This window comes from Varroa destructor, unplaced genomic scaffold (genome assembly GCF_002443255.2).
Source record: "Varroa destructor unplaced genomic scaffold, Vdes_3.0 BEIS01000002.1, whole genome shotgun sequence".
NCBI lineage: Eukaryota > Metazoa > Arthropoda > Arachnida > Mesostigmata > Varroidae > Varroa > Varroa destructor.
In genome coordinates this window covers 35,010,167-35,024,807 of record NW_019211455.1, presented here as the reverse complement: position 1 = coordinate 35,024,807, position 14,641 = coordinate 35,010,167, and the positions used below count along the sequence as shown (strand labels likewise).

At 37.9% G+C, this 14,641-nt stretch overlaps 1 protein-coding gene across 9 annotated transcripts in view; it reads right to left on the bottom strand.

Annotated features, from left to right (window-relative positions):
* LOC111245093 (putative phosphatidate phosphatase) overlaps window positions 1–13,432 on the bottom strand; it is a 31,384-nt gene extending 17,952 nt beyond the window's left edge. Inside the window, exons 1-3 of one of the 9 annotated variants that reach the window (XM_022792925.2) lie at window positions 13,048–13,432; window positions 3,353–3,577; window positions 2,793–2,944 (exon numbers count right to left, since the gene is read on the bottom strand). In XM_022792925.2, coding sequence (XP_022648660.1) covers window positions 2,793–2,944; window positions 3,353–3,410 — 210 coding nt within the window. In that variant the 5' untranslated portion in view covers window positions 3,411–3,577; window positions 13,048–13,432. Of the gene's footprint in view, window positions 1–2,792; window positions 2,945–3,352; window positions 3,578–9,110; window positions 9,246–12,931 lie in introns of those variants that run through there. The other 8 variants (XM_022792924.2, XM_022792926.2, XM_022792922.2 and 5 more) reach the window with 8 other exon arrangements.
* Between the last annotated feature and the right edge of the window lie 1,209 nt (window positions 13,433–14,641).

Sequence of the window (14,641 nt, the reverse complement as noted above, 5' to 3'; positions counted from 1 at the left end):
AGCGATAAAAAAACAGATTATTTTGTGGTCAGTCAAGGGGATGGTAACAATAAAGGTGGCTAGGACATAATTTGTAGGACAATATCTGCAGGTACTATCCTGGTGCTGGCCAGTACAATTTCTTGATATTTATTAGTCGAACCGCGAGCACAGGGGAGGTTAGATCACAAGATTGATTTGAAAACTGTTAACATAGCCAGTCAGAACAAATGGCAAGAGAGCTGGGGTAAGGACGAGGAACGGCTGGATCTTGGACGTGAGCTCTGATTTCCGAAGTTGGACCATGGTTAGAGAAAGGAAAGGGTTTTATTATGTCATTCAGGTTCTCATGGGTCGCGGTTAGCTCTAGTCTTGCACAGTAAAAAAAAAGAAAAAAAAAAACTTGTGCCTCATATATATGCTCTAGTGCACAGATCTTAAAGAAGTACGACCAAAGTCCACTAGCAGAGGGTTTGCTTAGAAACAAGCGGTCAAAAAAATCGTTGCGGAAACGCTTAGCTCAGGGTAAAATACAAGACAGTGTTAACGTTTCTAAAAATTAACACTCGCCGCCATCAAAAACGGTTCTATCAGAGACGCTGCATAAGAAAAATTTCAAATTCGTCATCAACATCCCCAGGATTTGAATAAATGCAAAACCTCTCGAGCCTGGATAAAAATCTTTTTTAGAAGAAGTGGGTATTTGTTCTTCCTCGCAATACCTGGGAAGTCAGAGTTGCCGTGTCACACATTTAGACCGGACTACAAACTATCTTTAGGTAATGCCCCGGGATGATTTAGGCAGCGTACAGATACAGTCTTCTAACTTCTACTTTGAAAAGTCCGAGACTTTGAAAAACTTATACATAAAAAAGACTACCTGAAAATAGTTGGCTTCCTGAACGTTTAGCTTGCGGTATCGAGTTTAGATACACAGTGGTTAAATATATTTTAAATATTAGTTACGAATACGCAGGATCAATAAAATATATTAGTTACATAAAAAAAGCTGCTTAAACAAAAAAATGCTTAAGATGAACATGTGAGGGAAGGCCCTCATGGTATGCGAAATTAATCCGGAAAAACCGTTCAGGCCCTTCTCGATTGAACTAAAGTAATACTGAAAATAAATTTGCAGTGGTGATTTGCCAATTAAACAGGTATCTAATTTAGTCAAGATCCGTTTAATAAATGCTGGGATAGCCGTTACTTTGGGTACTAGCATGGATTATGATAACCCATTAATAGATTTCTCAAGACAAAATAATCCTTTAAAAATGAGGGCCGCTTATGCCAATTACAAAAATGATGGTTAAACTTGGTAGATATTCGTAACAGATTATGATGCCAGACTTCTTAACGTGCCTACTACAATATTTGTTCGAACTTCGCGTTGATCAAGACATTTTCTCTAGGCTTCTTTGGTCCTTTATGGTTAGACCTTGGCATTTTGAGTATATTGGACAAGCAATATCACCCAAACTTTTAAAGAAGATTTTCAATAATCCAAGTACCTTTAAGTAAAGTACCTTTTTAGTTATCGTTAAGCGCTCCACGGGTAAATCTTATAGACTGGGTAACTGAATTGAATTTCTACGCCAAGTCAGCGTTAGTTGGAGCAAGTTCCTTCTATTGCATTTCATTAGAACTACAGTGGGTAGCTAAGCTATCAGAAATATTCAGCGTTTTATTGCATGTCCCATTATAGATGTTTGCAGTTCCTCAAACTCATCAAATCAAAATTATGCACATTTTTTGTATATAAGCGACGCTGATTTATTAAACAACTGCTCACGTAGCGTTAAGCGCACTCGTCGTATACTAATTCCAACCGTGCCCGGTGAAACAGGCGTAGATTTTGGATATCGCTTTGACGGCAATGTGATTAAATATGTGAATTTCCAAAGAAATCTGTAAACGGGCAAGTCGAGTGCTAATGGTAGGTTTAATATTAGGGTTATTGCAAGGTTTTAAATTCCATCATTCGAATATCTTTGTCATGCCCCCCGTCCCAATTACACAAAAACTAATTAGCCAGGTCTGAAAATCCGTGCTAACAAACAAATCACATTATCCTTCTAAAGCGACATTATATGAATTCGTAATCCTTTAAAAGCATACTGAAGCGCTTCCCCTTGAAAAAGAACATTGTTTAAACTACATAAGTAATAATAGTACTAGTATATTCTTGACACGTTGATACCTGCTAAATTTGTTGCCGTCTTCAAAGATCTTTGATCTGGCTTGTTTAACATTTCTCTGCCAATATCGCAACAATTCCCGTCGCATTATGGCGATACAATTTATTTCTCTCTAACGCAAGTTTGTCAGAAGCCAATTTTTTTCCTAATAGCTCTGCTGAGGCCTACCTAACCTTAAGTAGCTAATGACATATAATGCACGAATAAGACGAGATTTGCCACTCTGACAAACAGCGCTTAAGCTGGAAACACTACTGTGCCGCATCATATACAAACTAATATATCGTAAAGCAGGTTTGTCTTTTTTTGCTATTCATCGGGCGCTTTGATGCCACACTGACTTGAGATATCGATCTGAGGTATCAACAAAGGCGGAATTAAAGAACTTTGCATTAGTACGTCAAATGTTTTGGAAGGCATAACGTTTTGAATTATGCACACTTGCAAATTAACTATTTAGTGAACAGCTTGGTATAGCTTGAACTTCAGTTTTTATTTCACCACAAACTATACTTTGTTTTGGTTGGTGACCTGGATTTTGCAGTAAAAAACCAAACGGCAGATCTCTGAATTATGATGAATCTCAAAGTGAAACATCAAATCTGTACTTACAATGAGAGGAGGAATAAGACAGATGTAAGCAATAATGTGTGCTGTAGTAACGGTTTCTTGTTTCAGCGGCAGAGAAATCGAGTTATCGTTGCATGGTACCAACAAACGAGCTGGGTCGATCATCCTTCTGCTGACGAAGAGGCCCAGGCCAACTGTCATGAAATGCCGTAACGCAATTTATAAGGTTACACAGACCTATTGGAATCTACTTATACCTTATAACTAGTCTTGATGCGATACGAAGCAGCGGTTCCTTTATTACGACAAAGATGGCTATTGTAACACTGTAGCCTTTTTTTATTTTTAAGTGATAAATAATGTTTCTACCAAATAGTTTATACCGATGAACCTTTCTTTAAAATATATTAAGGCCTACCACGAATTATCTGCAGCAATCGCGAATAATATTTGTTTACAAACACGTACTGCATACGTAGAGATGAATTTTAAGCAAGCAAAGATGTGACATCATTACGGAAATCAGTTTCAAATTGCGAGAGGCTGTCAATAACACATGTAATATAGTTATTCTAGGTGGTCCTCTTTATCTCCCAACTTACCGGCCGCAACTAAGATAATGTGAAGTGCGACCGCATTCTCTATGCGGGGGACCGCCATGGTTGCGGTGGTATGGCGAAGGGCCCCACAACCTGTGGCCGCCTTACGTTGGCGCTAGCGCAACTATCTCGCGTGCGTCAAGACGCGACATAGAGAGGGCGTCTACGGAACTATAGAAGATACGCTATACAAATGATGCTGCTTTCCATCTTGCTCATCCTATCCACCTGCATATTCACGAAAAACAACCGAATAGTTCGTCATCATAGAATAGTGGGTGACGCTGAATTCATAAGTTTCTAATACAATTAGTTTTCAATTCATTTTAATTTGTGGTAAAATGATTCGGTTATCGTGAATAAAAAAACAGTTTCAAAATTGCTAAACCTTTTTAAAGTAACAAAGAAATGTAATTGTAATAACAAGAATACGCTCAACGGGCTTTTTCGGATTCGTTCCATCAATAGTAACGACGGTCATTAGTAACTAAGAATTCTTTATTATAGCCCGTAATTTTCCTCAAGCCTTTAGTTTCTTTGCTGTGATTTAAAGAACAACAGACCTTTAGCGTATGTTTGACTCTTATTTTGTATAGCAGCCTTTCTTCAGATCGAAGCCAAATATGAACATATTTTATGCACTTTGAAAACCTAAGTTTTCCGTTTAAACCTTTGGCTTTAGTTTATATTTATAAAAAATCTAAATTTTTTAATATAATATCTTAAACTTTACAACTGAAAGGCCTGAATTAATATACCGAATAATGAGCAAGTTGAACTTCAGTTCTTTGCAGCTGCCATTGTTGGTGATGGAAAAGCCACTTTGTCCCGCTAAACAATGAGTAACAGTACCTAAAATAGGTACTCAACCCCTTGGATCTTTAGAGGTACCTCTTAGAATCTGCTTTAACTTATATAAATAGCGATCAAAAAAGCAATAAACGTTCTCAACGTTTGTTGCTTTTTTTTTACAACGAAAACCTTGTAAACGAAAAGACACGCTTTTATTGACTACTTACACAATCTCTCTCTCTCTCTTTCCTTTTCTATATATTTTTTGTGTGCGATCGTGCAACATCGACAGATGTGAGAATTGTACTTCTCAATCGTTAGTAAAACCTGCTATTATCAAAACTCCTCGCTTTGACTCGTCAATCGCTACCATTAATTGTAGAAACGACTTAAGTACCACATGTCATTATTTAGCTATATTTTTGTATACTTTAAAATTATTTTATAAGCTACATGCTCTCTATATATATATATATATATATATTTCGGAATTAGGTAACCCTCGGACTATATGCCACTTGCAGACTAAATTGGAAACTATGTAAAAAATGGCTCTCCCGTAAATTCTACGATAAATAAGGCATGGTTGGGGAGAGACAAGGTGAGAGACTAGCGTCACGCCAGAGAGAATTCTAATTCGGATGCAGTGTCTGGTCGGTGCGGACTTAAGCTGATGACAAAGTACTTGCAACGTACATCAAGAGCATATGGTAATAAAATACGCTCGCCGAAAATGAAACAGTAAATGCAGCTTGCTATCCCAAGCTCCTCAAGAAATTCATGCATCGTTGACACGACAATCGAAAGCATGTAATTTGTTGAGAACGCCAGACATCATCGCCATGCCTCAATTACTTTCTAGATTGAGCGAAAGATTACCCAACGTTGCTTTCCACCCGCCTATGGTTCCTCTCTAGGTCTGTGTAATTACGCAAGTTTTGATGCTCTAAAAAGGGCAAGTGATGAATATGGATATCCTACTATTAATTTACTTCGAGATAAAGAACCATAGATAGAGAAACTACATAGGAAAACGCGACAATGTAGGATATGGCTCTACAGAAACCGCAGAGCGCTAAGACGCGCGTACCAAAAACAAAGGAGAATACGGCAAACACGTATTAAAATCATCATTTAGCTCACCTAGTTCAAAAGTTACTAAATTTTGGATTTGCTTGTGATAGTATACATATATGTGTGTGTGTCATAGCATGTGGGTGACAATATAATTCTGAAGCACTCAAAAGTGCTAACATGTAGTTGGGTCGTTTCTATAATTGGTGACGGTCCTCGGCGGCTCGAATAGAAAACTTTCGTTAATAACTGCTGTCGCTAGTGATTTAAAAGTATATTACCCGAATTTAACTCATACCAGTATAAAGCTACACTTACTAATTTGGCATGCGTTCCGGCTGCAGCCATATGGATTACTCAGGGCTAAAAACCCCAGGAGCTTGTTGCGGGAATCCCGTTACATACAATCAAATATAACACGCCCTCCAGAGTCAAAAGTGTTACCTTTTCTACATTTATTCGAGTGTAATGATTACTGTCGGATTACAGTTACATATCAGTTATCTCTGAAGGGTGCCAAACAGTCATGTCGTTCATATGCCTTTATAAACCACATGCTGGCGTACAAACCTACTTTTAGCACTCGACTTTGCTCCACGCTTTCTTTCTCGTAATGCTCTAGTGCTTATCGCGGTTTTTTACCTAGATATGTACTGTTGCTCTTAATCGTGGAAATAATATAATTAGTAGAGTCTATAAGCGATATTGCGATAAGGGTGCGATTGTGCAAAAACCCCGTTATCTTAAGAGCAACTGCGTTGCAATTTAGACTAAATCAACAACAATTATAGACGAAATGAATAGTATTCCAACTGGTAGTGAGCCCGGGAAACTGAATATTCTACTCGATCGCTTAGCGAAAAATGTAAATAGGTCTTATCCAGTGGATTTGCCCGTACTCGACAAAGTCCTTAACTAGAGGCTCGTCTCCTCATTATTTTTTGAGAACTACCATTTTTCAGACTATTCAAAAATATATTTTAGTGTTAATCGAAAACTTTAACGGTACTAGTGCACTCATGGGGGATTCTCAAAACCCAACTCTCCGACATGTATTTTTGAAAAGTACCATTTGGCTCAACGAAATATTATTCGCAGCCCAAAAAAGAAACTGCGTGTAATATTCGACTGGATCCGACTGCTTCGTTCCATCCTATATACCAATGAATAGAGATATCGAAAGCTAAAAGTACAAAAAACAAGGGTTTCGGCGCCGAACTATACGCTTTACCAAGGTCAGGGCCATCATGGACCAGCTTAGAGCTTAAAGTGTGCTACAGCTTCGGTAAATGCCGACACTTAATAGCCTTTTAAAGCACTTAAACGGTCTGAATAGAAGTCTCCCTGACTGAAGTTGTCGGACTTCTAAGTCTGTAAAGAAGACTGGATTTCAACACTTCATAGTACTAAGCTAAAAGCAGCTCAGAATCCGGTGAGCGAGTAGAACCGCTGATTTCGATTTGATTTGTAAGGTGATGCTAACATCGTTATTGTTACCCCGCCTCATATTCATCGTCGTCAGATATCGCCTATGCACATCGTATGTTAAAAAAACATGCGGGAGCAGTGCAACTAAAAGTTGTGGAACATACCGAACATATTGCATAATCCTAGAAATTTCGGCATTATTTATACGTAAGGCCGCGATTAAGCTAAATGTAGTAGCGCGTTTTTTTAGTCGCAGTGACAGGAACGGTAACAATATATATACAAAACTTGTGAGTCATCGAAAAATCACTAAAATGTCCCCAAAGGGAGAAGGCCTAAGCTGTGGTATACGTAATGCTGTTGCCCTAGCTAAGTGTACACATTAAGGTTTTACAGCCTATAAAAAATAAGATATTCAAAGCTTATGGCAAAAGCTGTTATAACTGTCTAATATATGTTTACAACTATGCACGTATACTAAATATACAGAAGTCGATAAACAAACCAAAATCAGCAACTTCCTGGGTTTTTAGTCATAATGCAGTGCGTATGTGCCTTCATAAGATTCTCAGAAAATTATTGCAATTTTACATCTTGAATAAGCAAATATACGATCGAAAGCGGCAACATGCTACAGAATCTCAATTCGGTTAAGTGTTCCTTTTTTATTAACTTTCCGTAATGACCTCCTGACTCTTCGGTGAATATCCTCTGGTACCGGAACCAAAAACTTGCGATATGTTGTGCTTATGACTGTTTCCCTATTTGGACCTACATCAATACATATTAGACTAATCGCTTTACGTGTCTTGTAGACTAACAAAAAAATCGAATTCCAAGATATAATCGTAAAAAGCAAACTCCCCGCTTGCTCGATGGGGCGCGAACTTAACTAGAAAGATAACATAGCTCGGTTTACCGGAAAGGTATGACAATATACGGTGCTTCTTCAAGTGCCCTTTAATTACGCTAACTTTTATTCTCTAGTGTAGCGGAAACGTTTTGCAAGTGCAGCGACATCGGAACCGCCCTGTAAGGTTAAGCGACAATATTATATTCTTTTGAAACGAGTTTATCAAGTGGTTCGGAAAAACAGCTAACGGAAAAAATCTGCTTTATTGCAAATTAATAAACACTTCCAGAAGGTAAATTGTTGCTGTTTGATTGACACAGCAGTAAATGTGTACACCGAATTTTTAATGACTTGGGTCAGCGTTCTAGTTTCAACTAACTCATGTGAAATGTATGTTACTCTAAAAGCTTTTAAAAAGGGTTTTTAGGGTGGCACCCTTAGTTTTATTGGAAATTTCTACGAGGGAGATCCCATAAGCACTGGAAAATATAAAGGGCCCGCTCTAAAGTTTTGCTAACTTGTAGTTGTCAAAGCATTACTGATTCTTGTCCCTTTGCCTTCTATATAGGCAGCCTTTTAAAGTAAGGTAACCTGCATTATGTTTCGCTTCGACATTAAAAATGATTCTTGAGAATATGTCCCATTTGCGCTTGCATATAGCTATGATCTATTTTCAACCTAAAATGCCTCATAACTTTTCGTTCTGGCTTTGTTGCTGCGGGGGAGTGGAGCTTAGAAGACATCGAAGCCAATCATAGTAGACATATGGTTCTAATTATCGACCATTGGCGGAGAAAATTTAGAATTTTTGAGAAATACGCAAAATTTAAATCTGCTGTAGAAAGTTACATATATCTCACGGAAACCATTATGCAATTATTATGTGGTATGTGGATGATTAGAGTCGCCACAACTCGTCTGCTTTAAAAAAATTGTCTATCTATTAATCAACTTACAGCGTCATTATGTATACATCCTCTCCCGCTGTTCATTATTATAATTCAGTTTCGCTTTTCTATTAGTTGTTTTTTATCTTTCATGTTTAGAAATATCATTTAACAGCTTGTTGCTGGAACTGTATTTGTGCAATAGTCATATATTTAAGTCTGCGTCCAGACGTAATACAAATTTTTTTATTTATGCATTGCTATAGTATTGTTGCTGTCTATATTTTAGCGATCGTATCACAGTGGGATCACTGATGTACATAATCTCTTCTTCTTTAATTGCTAAAATTTTTATAGGATTTCTCGGATTAGAACACCATGTTCTGCGAACGTGGTTGCGAAGGCATGCGGACATCAAGTCCTTTAGAACTGTCATTCTTAGGGTTTTCTAGTGATGGGCTACCTGGAGCCAAATCTGGCTATAACGAAACTAATCATCTTTAATATGTCAACTCGGCAGGTCGATGATAAGTCCTTTTCAGGTCCCCAGCTAGTCGACAATTCGTACTGCATTAACACGCTTTCTCTAGTTTATTAGGCAGCGTAGGCAGACAATCTTCAGTCTGTAAGCAGGCGCAGCCTATATATGTGCAATTCAAATTTGAAACACCTAAAATAATGTAAGACTAATAACAAAAGACGTGTCTCCTTAAACAAGACATCTTACGTAATTATCAAGTTATTATAACGTCGTCACAAGTATTAGTCACATCACAAATGATACAGCTTTCTTTGCGTAGTAATCCATTTGCATGTTTCAAAATTTCTCTCATGAATTCCTTCACTGATTTGAATGACCAAATCTCACAAAGCAACAAACTCCAGCTTGATCGTACGCCGCAAGCAAAAGCACGTCTACTCGATTCGTTAACCAACAAGATAATCTCGAAGGTAGCAGCACAATAATACGAGCGGTTAATGACGAACAGAAATAGGTGTTTGCTAGAACAACTTTTTGAAAATGAGTATTACGAGATACATCCTGCGTATTTTATCCACTAAAAACAAATCGTTTGAAGTAAAAAGGTCGTCTACACGAATTGTGCGGCTCTAGCAAAATATAGCTTTCTGCGTCTCATTCTGGATCACTTGAGCCGCACAAGATCTTTGTCCTTATATGGGATGTGCATAACACAACGGTGGCAGCAACACCGTCTCGTAAATAAGATAAGAGGACCCTTATTTGACCTCTTCACCAGAGCCTGTGGTAGCATACCACCGAGACGGTTATTAAAGTCAGTTTGTCATTCTCGTCTTCTAAAAATGTGTACACAAGGATTTAATAACCTGTAGCAACAAAAGTTGAGTTTTATATTTTTTTTTATATTGATGATACTTTGAGGCGAAGATTTTAGCATAAATCCCGCAACAAAACCAAATGTTCTAATAACCTATTCCACATACTCCAGAGCAGTGCGTATGTCGTCGGCAACCCCTATAAAGTTAACAGTACATCCGCATAAAGGATGGTACATGTCATTCGTGAGACACATAAGTGATAACCAAAAATTAATTAGAAGGAAGAAGATTTAACCGAAAAATAGCAAAAAAAAGAATACAATAGGTAAACACCCTAATATACATTGCGATTACGTGGGAAGAGTTAAATGGTGAATATATTTTAAGATAATGAGAGCCGAACGTAAATGAAAGATGTGACAGCATGTTCGCTTAACCATTGTCAAATATGATAGGATATTTGATACATTTTAACCTGTCCACAGTATTAGGATATCGCAGCCCGTGTTTTAAACTTTACGGAAAATGGTATGTTTATGTTTTTGTCCTATAGTTCTCAAGATAAATGTCAAAAAGCTGTTATTTATTGGCTCTCTATCTCGCTATATACACTTTATACATGTCTTTTCATGGCTCGTAATACCTAAGTATCTGACAAAGAAAACAAACCCACAAAGGGATCTCCGAAGAATTCTGACTCACAATACAGCTTCTCGTGCTTACTGATTTATATACTAAATGATTTACCTTATTAAATTATACGATGCAGGTGATGAACTATCGTCTTTACGATTCGATATTTCTTACTAGCTGGTCTAAATAGTTCGATTTAGCTGTTTTCTTTTTGCCGATATAAAACTAACATCCACACAAACTGCCAGATTAATAGGATCGGTGTTGCAAGATAATAATCGTAGTAGAAGAACTAATTTCTAAAAATTGCTTAAACTCATGGCTTTCCTGTTTTTCTGAAAACGGAAATGATAAAGGATTCGTTTAACACCTAAGTTGTGCACTCTTTGAGGCTTTTTGTGTTTGATAAATTGGCATGTAACTATATACATTTTTGAAAAATTTAATTTATAAAGTTACGTGTATGAAAAATAATACAAATAATACAGAAAGTTAGTATCGTCAATTCATATCTGGTTAATGATGTGTCATGTGCTGAAAAGCACTTTTCTTTTTTTCAGGAAATGGTACAAGAATCTCAACTTACGTGCTGGGCATACAGTTAAATACAGTTAAACGGTGCTTTTCGAGCTATAATGCATATATTATCATTGCACCTCAAATACATCCACAAATAGAAGATACACAACTGTATAAGTTTGGTAGCGGAGAGTAACTTCCATAAAGACAAACATTTTCTAGGCTGATTGTGATTGCGTATGACGCAGTATCTTAGAACTTAAAATAGAAAATAAAGCTTAAAATCTATTTCGATTCAACTTGGCGTCAAATGTCTCGAAAAGTGGACATTGGTGGCATATTTGGTACTGTTATTCCAGACATTGATAAAAAAAAATAGCCAAATTTGGATCAAGTTTTCGATAGGTTCTCCGTGGAAATCGTTTTCGAATAAAGATTAACAACAACACCAATGCCATTAGAAATAAGACTAATCATCATTGTTTTGTGAATAGTTTTTGTGCATGTAACAACAAAATTTGATGCGTCACTTTTTGGGGTGATTGCAGTCAATCACAAAAGGAAATGAAATAATTATAAGCCTTCCTGAAGAGCGTCCCCATTAAACGAGAAGTCATATCTAAACTACTATTATGTACAGAGCAGGTGTTGGGTTAAGAAGAACTGCAGCCATACAGAATCAACGCGATCCTATTTACTATATTGTTACGACATATTAAATCGTAAAGTCCTATGTTACATAACGGTACTTCATTAGAGTTAACCGTTCTTACAGGTTCACTTATAGGTTATTAATCACCAGCTAACGACAGATATTATGCAACCTCTATGAATAAAGGAAGTTCGGCAATCGGGTGCTATTATTACTCTGAAAACGCAGGCGTTGAGCAGATAGCTTTAGAGCTAGGAAAAGCCTTTTCGCGCCATGTTTTGCAAAACTGTTCTTGGCCAACAAGCTCTATCTAACCGACCGTTGCCTTTGTATGCGTTAAGCTTTCCAATCTCCGGAATCATCTTGAATCGATAGCGCTATATTTAATCACTGGCGCATGTGGTAATGCCTGTACTATAATATGAAGTTTAGTATATTCGTTTAATAAAAAAAGTATATAACACCCATATGCCATTCTGACATTTAAAATTACTATCCTATCAATAACTACAAAGTCAGTGGGAGGCACAGATCAGCATGTACAATATTAGATCATCAGTGGACAGCTATGTAGGATTAATTTTACAAAGTAATGTAAAGTAGAAATTGCCGCACTCGACAATTGCTAAAGAAGAACATAAAGACACATTGACGTATTTTACGTACAATTGCTAATTAATAGTTGAAGGCGCTTCTAGAAGGGAGCCTGCGAAAGAACGAAGTATTCATAATCGCTTGTCGTCGAGTAAAAATGTTAATTTTTCAAGTACCCTTTTTCAAGCAAACTACATTAACATACGCTCGTTTTAAGTGAGTATTTACAATTTCACGTCGTTGCTTGAAATTCATAGCAACCATCACTTGTCACTCGCTTTTCGTAATAGTTTTGTCACATTGACACACAGTGACAGCGCTCTGGTACCAATCATTAAAAAATGACCATGTTGAACAATGGATTCGCAGCGAAAATTCAATGGGTCAGTCACAAAAAAGAAAGGGATTATTTTAAGTATTCGTGACACTTGTATAATTGTAAAGTACCTAGTTACTACAGATCCAACGACCAACTAGTTGAATAGGAACTTGGCGATGCGTTGTTCACAGGTGTTGAAAAGAACATCTGTTCCCACACGACATAGAGAGCCACAGCAAGATGATATATTTAGACATTGGTGGTGGAAACATACCGCTCTACTTTTAGGAACAGGCTATCGAACAAAATGGATGAACAAACGGCAGGGCGAAATCAGGCCATATTCATCTTCGGGCAACGGTAGGCGCGAGCTTGAGAGCTCAAGACTAATATCATAGACGTTAGCAGAGAGTAAAGTTTGTCTAACAGTGATAATATAGCTTAATCGAATCATACTTGAAGAAGGTTCACATCGCACCTTAACGAGCGAAATACATCTAAATTTAGTGAAGGGTTCCGTGTATGTGCTTACCTAGGAATATATTCTAGCAGTCCTATCTAGGCCGCTGCTGATGAAGATGCTTAAGCAGTTGACAGCTAAGTGTAGGCATCAGTGATGTGAGATTTTGCTGTGGCTACATTACCAACCTGATCAAGCGTGTTGCAGTCAGAGCTTTGTCACAGGCCTTTCCATTAAGGTGTCGGAGATGAGATGCCGCAGAGTTACCGTTGCTATTCGTTCGGAGGTACTGCACCACCAGCACTCACCAGCTGCTACCGGGAGAGGGGCGTCTTTCGACGGCCCGTCTCGATTCGATTTTCAACAGCGTCGATAACAGCGCTTATAACATCACAAAACAGAGCATGCCATCTCGCTCGAAACATGCCACTAACAACAGCACCGCCAGTAGTAGTAATCAACAATAGGAACTGCATTGTCGCACCAGCCGTATCAACAAAAGAGGGAAGTCAACGTAAAACAGATAGTACATGCTTGTTTCATAGGTTTACGTTATGAACAGCAGAGTGCCCGTACATTTTATGGACACAACTCTTTTCTACGCTTGTAAATTGTATTGTGGTTGGTGTCAGTTATTATTCCGTGGGACTAAGATGTCAGTGGAAGCCATGGTCACAACATTGATTATTAATGCTTGTAGGTAGGGGATAAAGGGAAAGCGTAGCTAAGTGCTCTAAAAAGTTAAAACTAAAAAGCTGCGTCCGCTGATGGAACCGTGACCAGTGCATACCTTAGTAAATTACATATGCGTGACGATAAAGCAGCTTGAAGAGAAAATTTCCTAACTCTTCGACCTTGACGATCCTGCTAATCACCTGGACTATAATCAACTTGACCAAACCGGGCCACAGAATGATTCGAAAACATTTTAAATACTCGACTCTAATACAGGATGCCATCCTTCATTCAAAGGGTAATAACCGTAACTCAAAGCTCTGAAAACGCAAGTACCTATTGGGAGTCCTTTTAGCATGATTTCCGGCGATGTCGAATGTTATCTTTCCCTGTTGGCCCGGTATAAATAGCTTTTTTTTTTACATAGGTACAAAACATGTACGCGGTCCAAAAACTATTTCCTTTAATACTCCATTCGTTAAATCCCGAATGCTAAACTGACCTATCTGTCCATAGGCAGAAGAAACGCCTACCCGTTAGACACATACCCATTAAACTATTATCACCTTCTTATTGAGCCATTCTGACGCCATTTACATCCTGGTGGCGTTGCCTTTGCTAACTCTAGACCTTCTTTAGGGGTTCCAAAAAAGTATCCTGGCTAATATTAAGATCTTTTCCCTACATGTTTTCTATATGTTTTCACACCTGCTAATTACTACCGCCTTGTGTGCCTTTAGGAGAGTCCTTCACCTTTTCTGTTTATTCAACGCAGTATCCGTTCATATCGCTGCAGCATGCTATACTAGTTCTGCTATGGACACCAGAAAGTGCCTCGTATTTTTTATAGGGCTTCTAATTCTGAGCATACATCTTGCTAAGTTGAGTGCACTGCGCGGCGCCTTTCCTGCTCTATACTGCGCATGCCCTGCTGTTGTAAATCCAGTATCTATAATAACATCTGAGTATTTTACCTATCTTTTGATCTAAATTGGGTTCCTTTTACGTTTATTTTGAGTCCGGTAATTTTTTTCTGTCTGTTAAGATTACCTCGCTCTATTCAGACACATTTGAAAAACGAAATTTTTCCAAATGTCCAAAAAAATG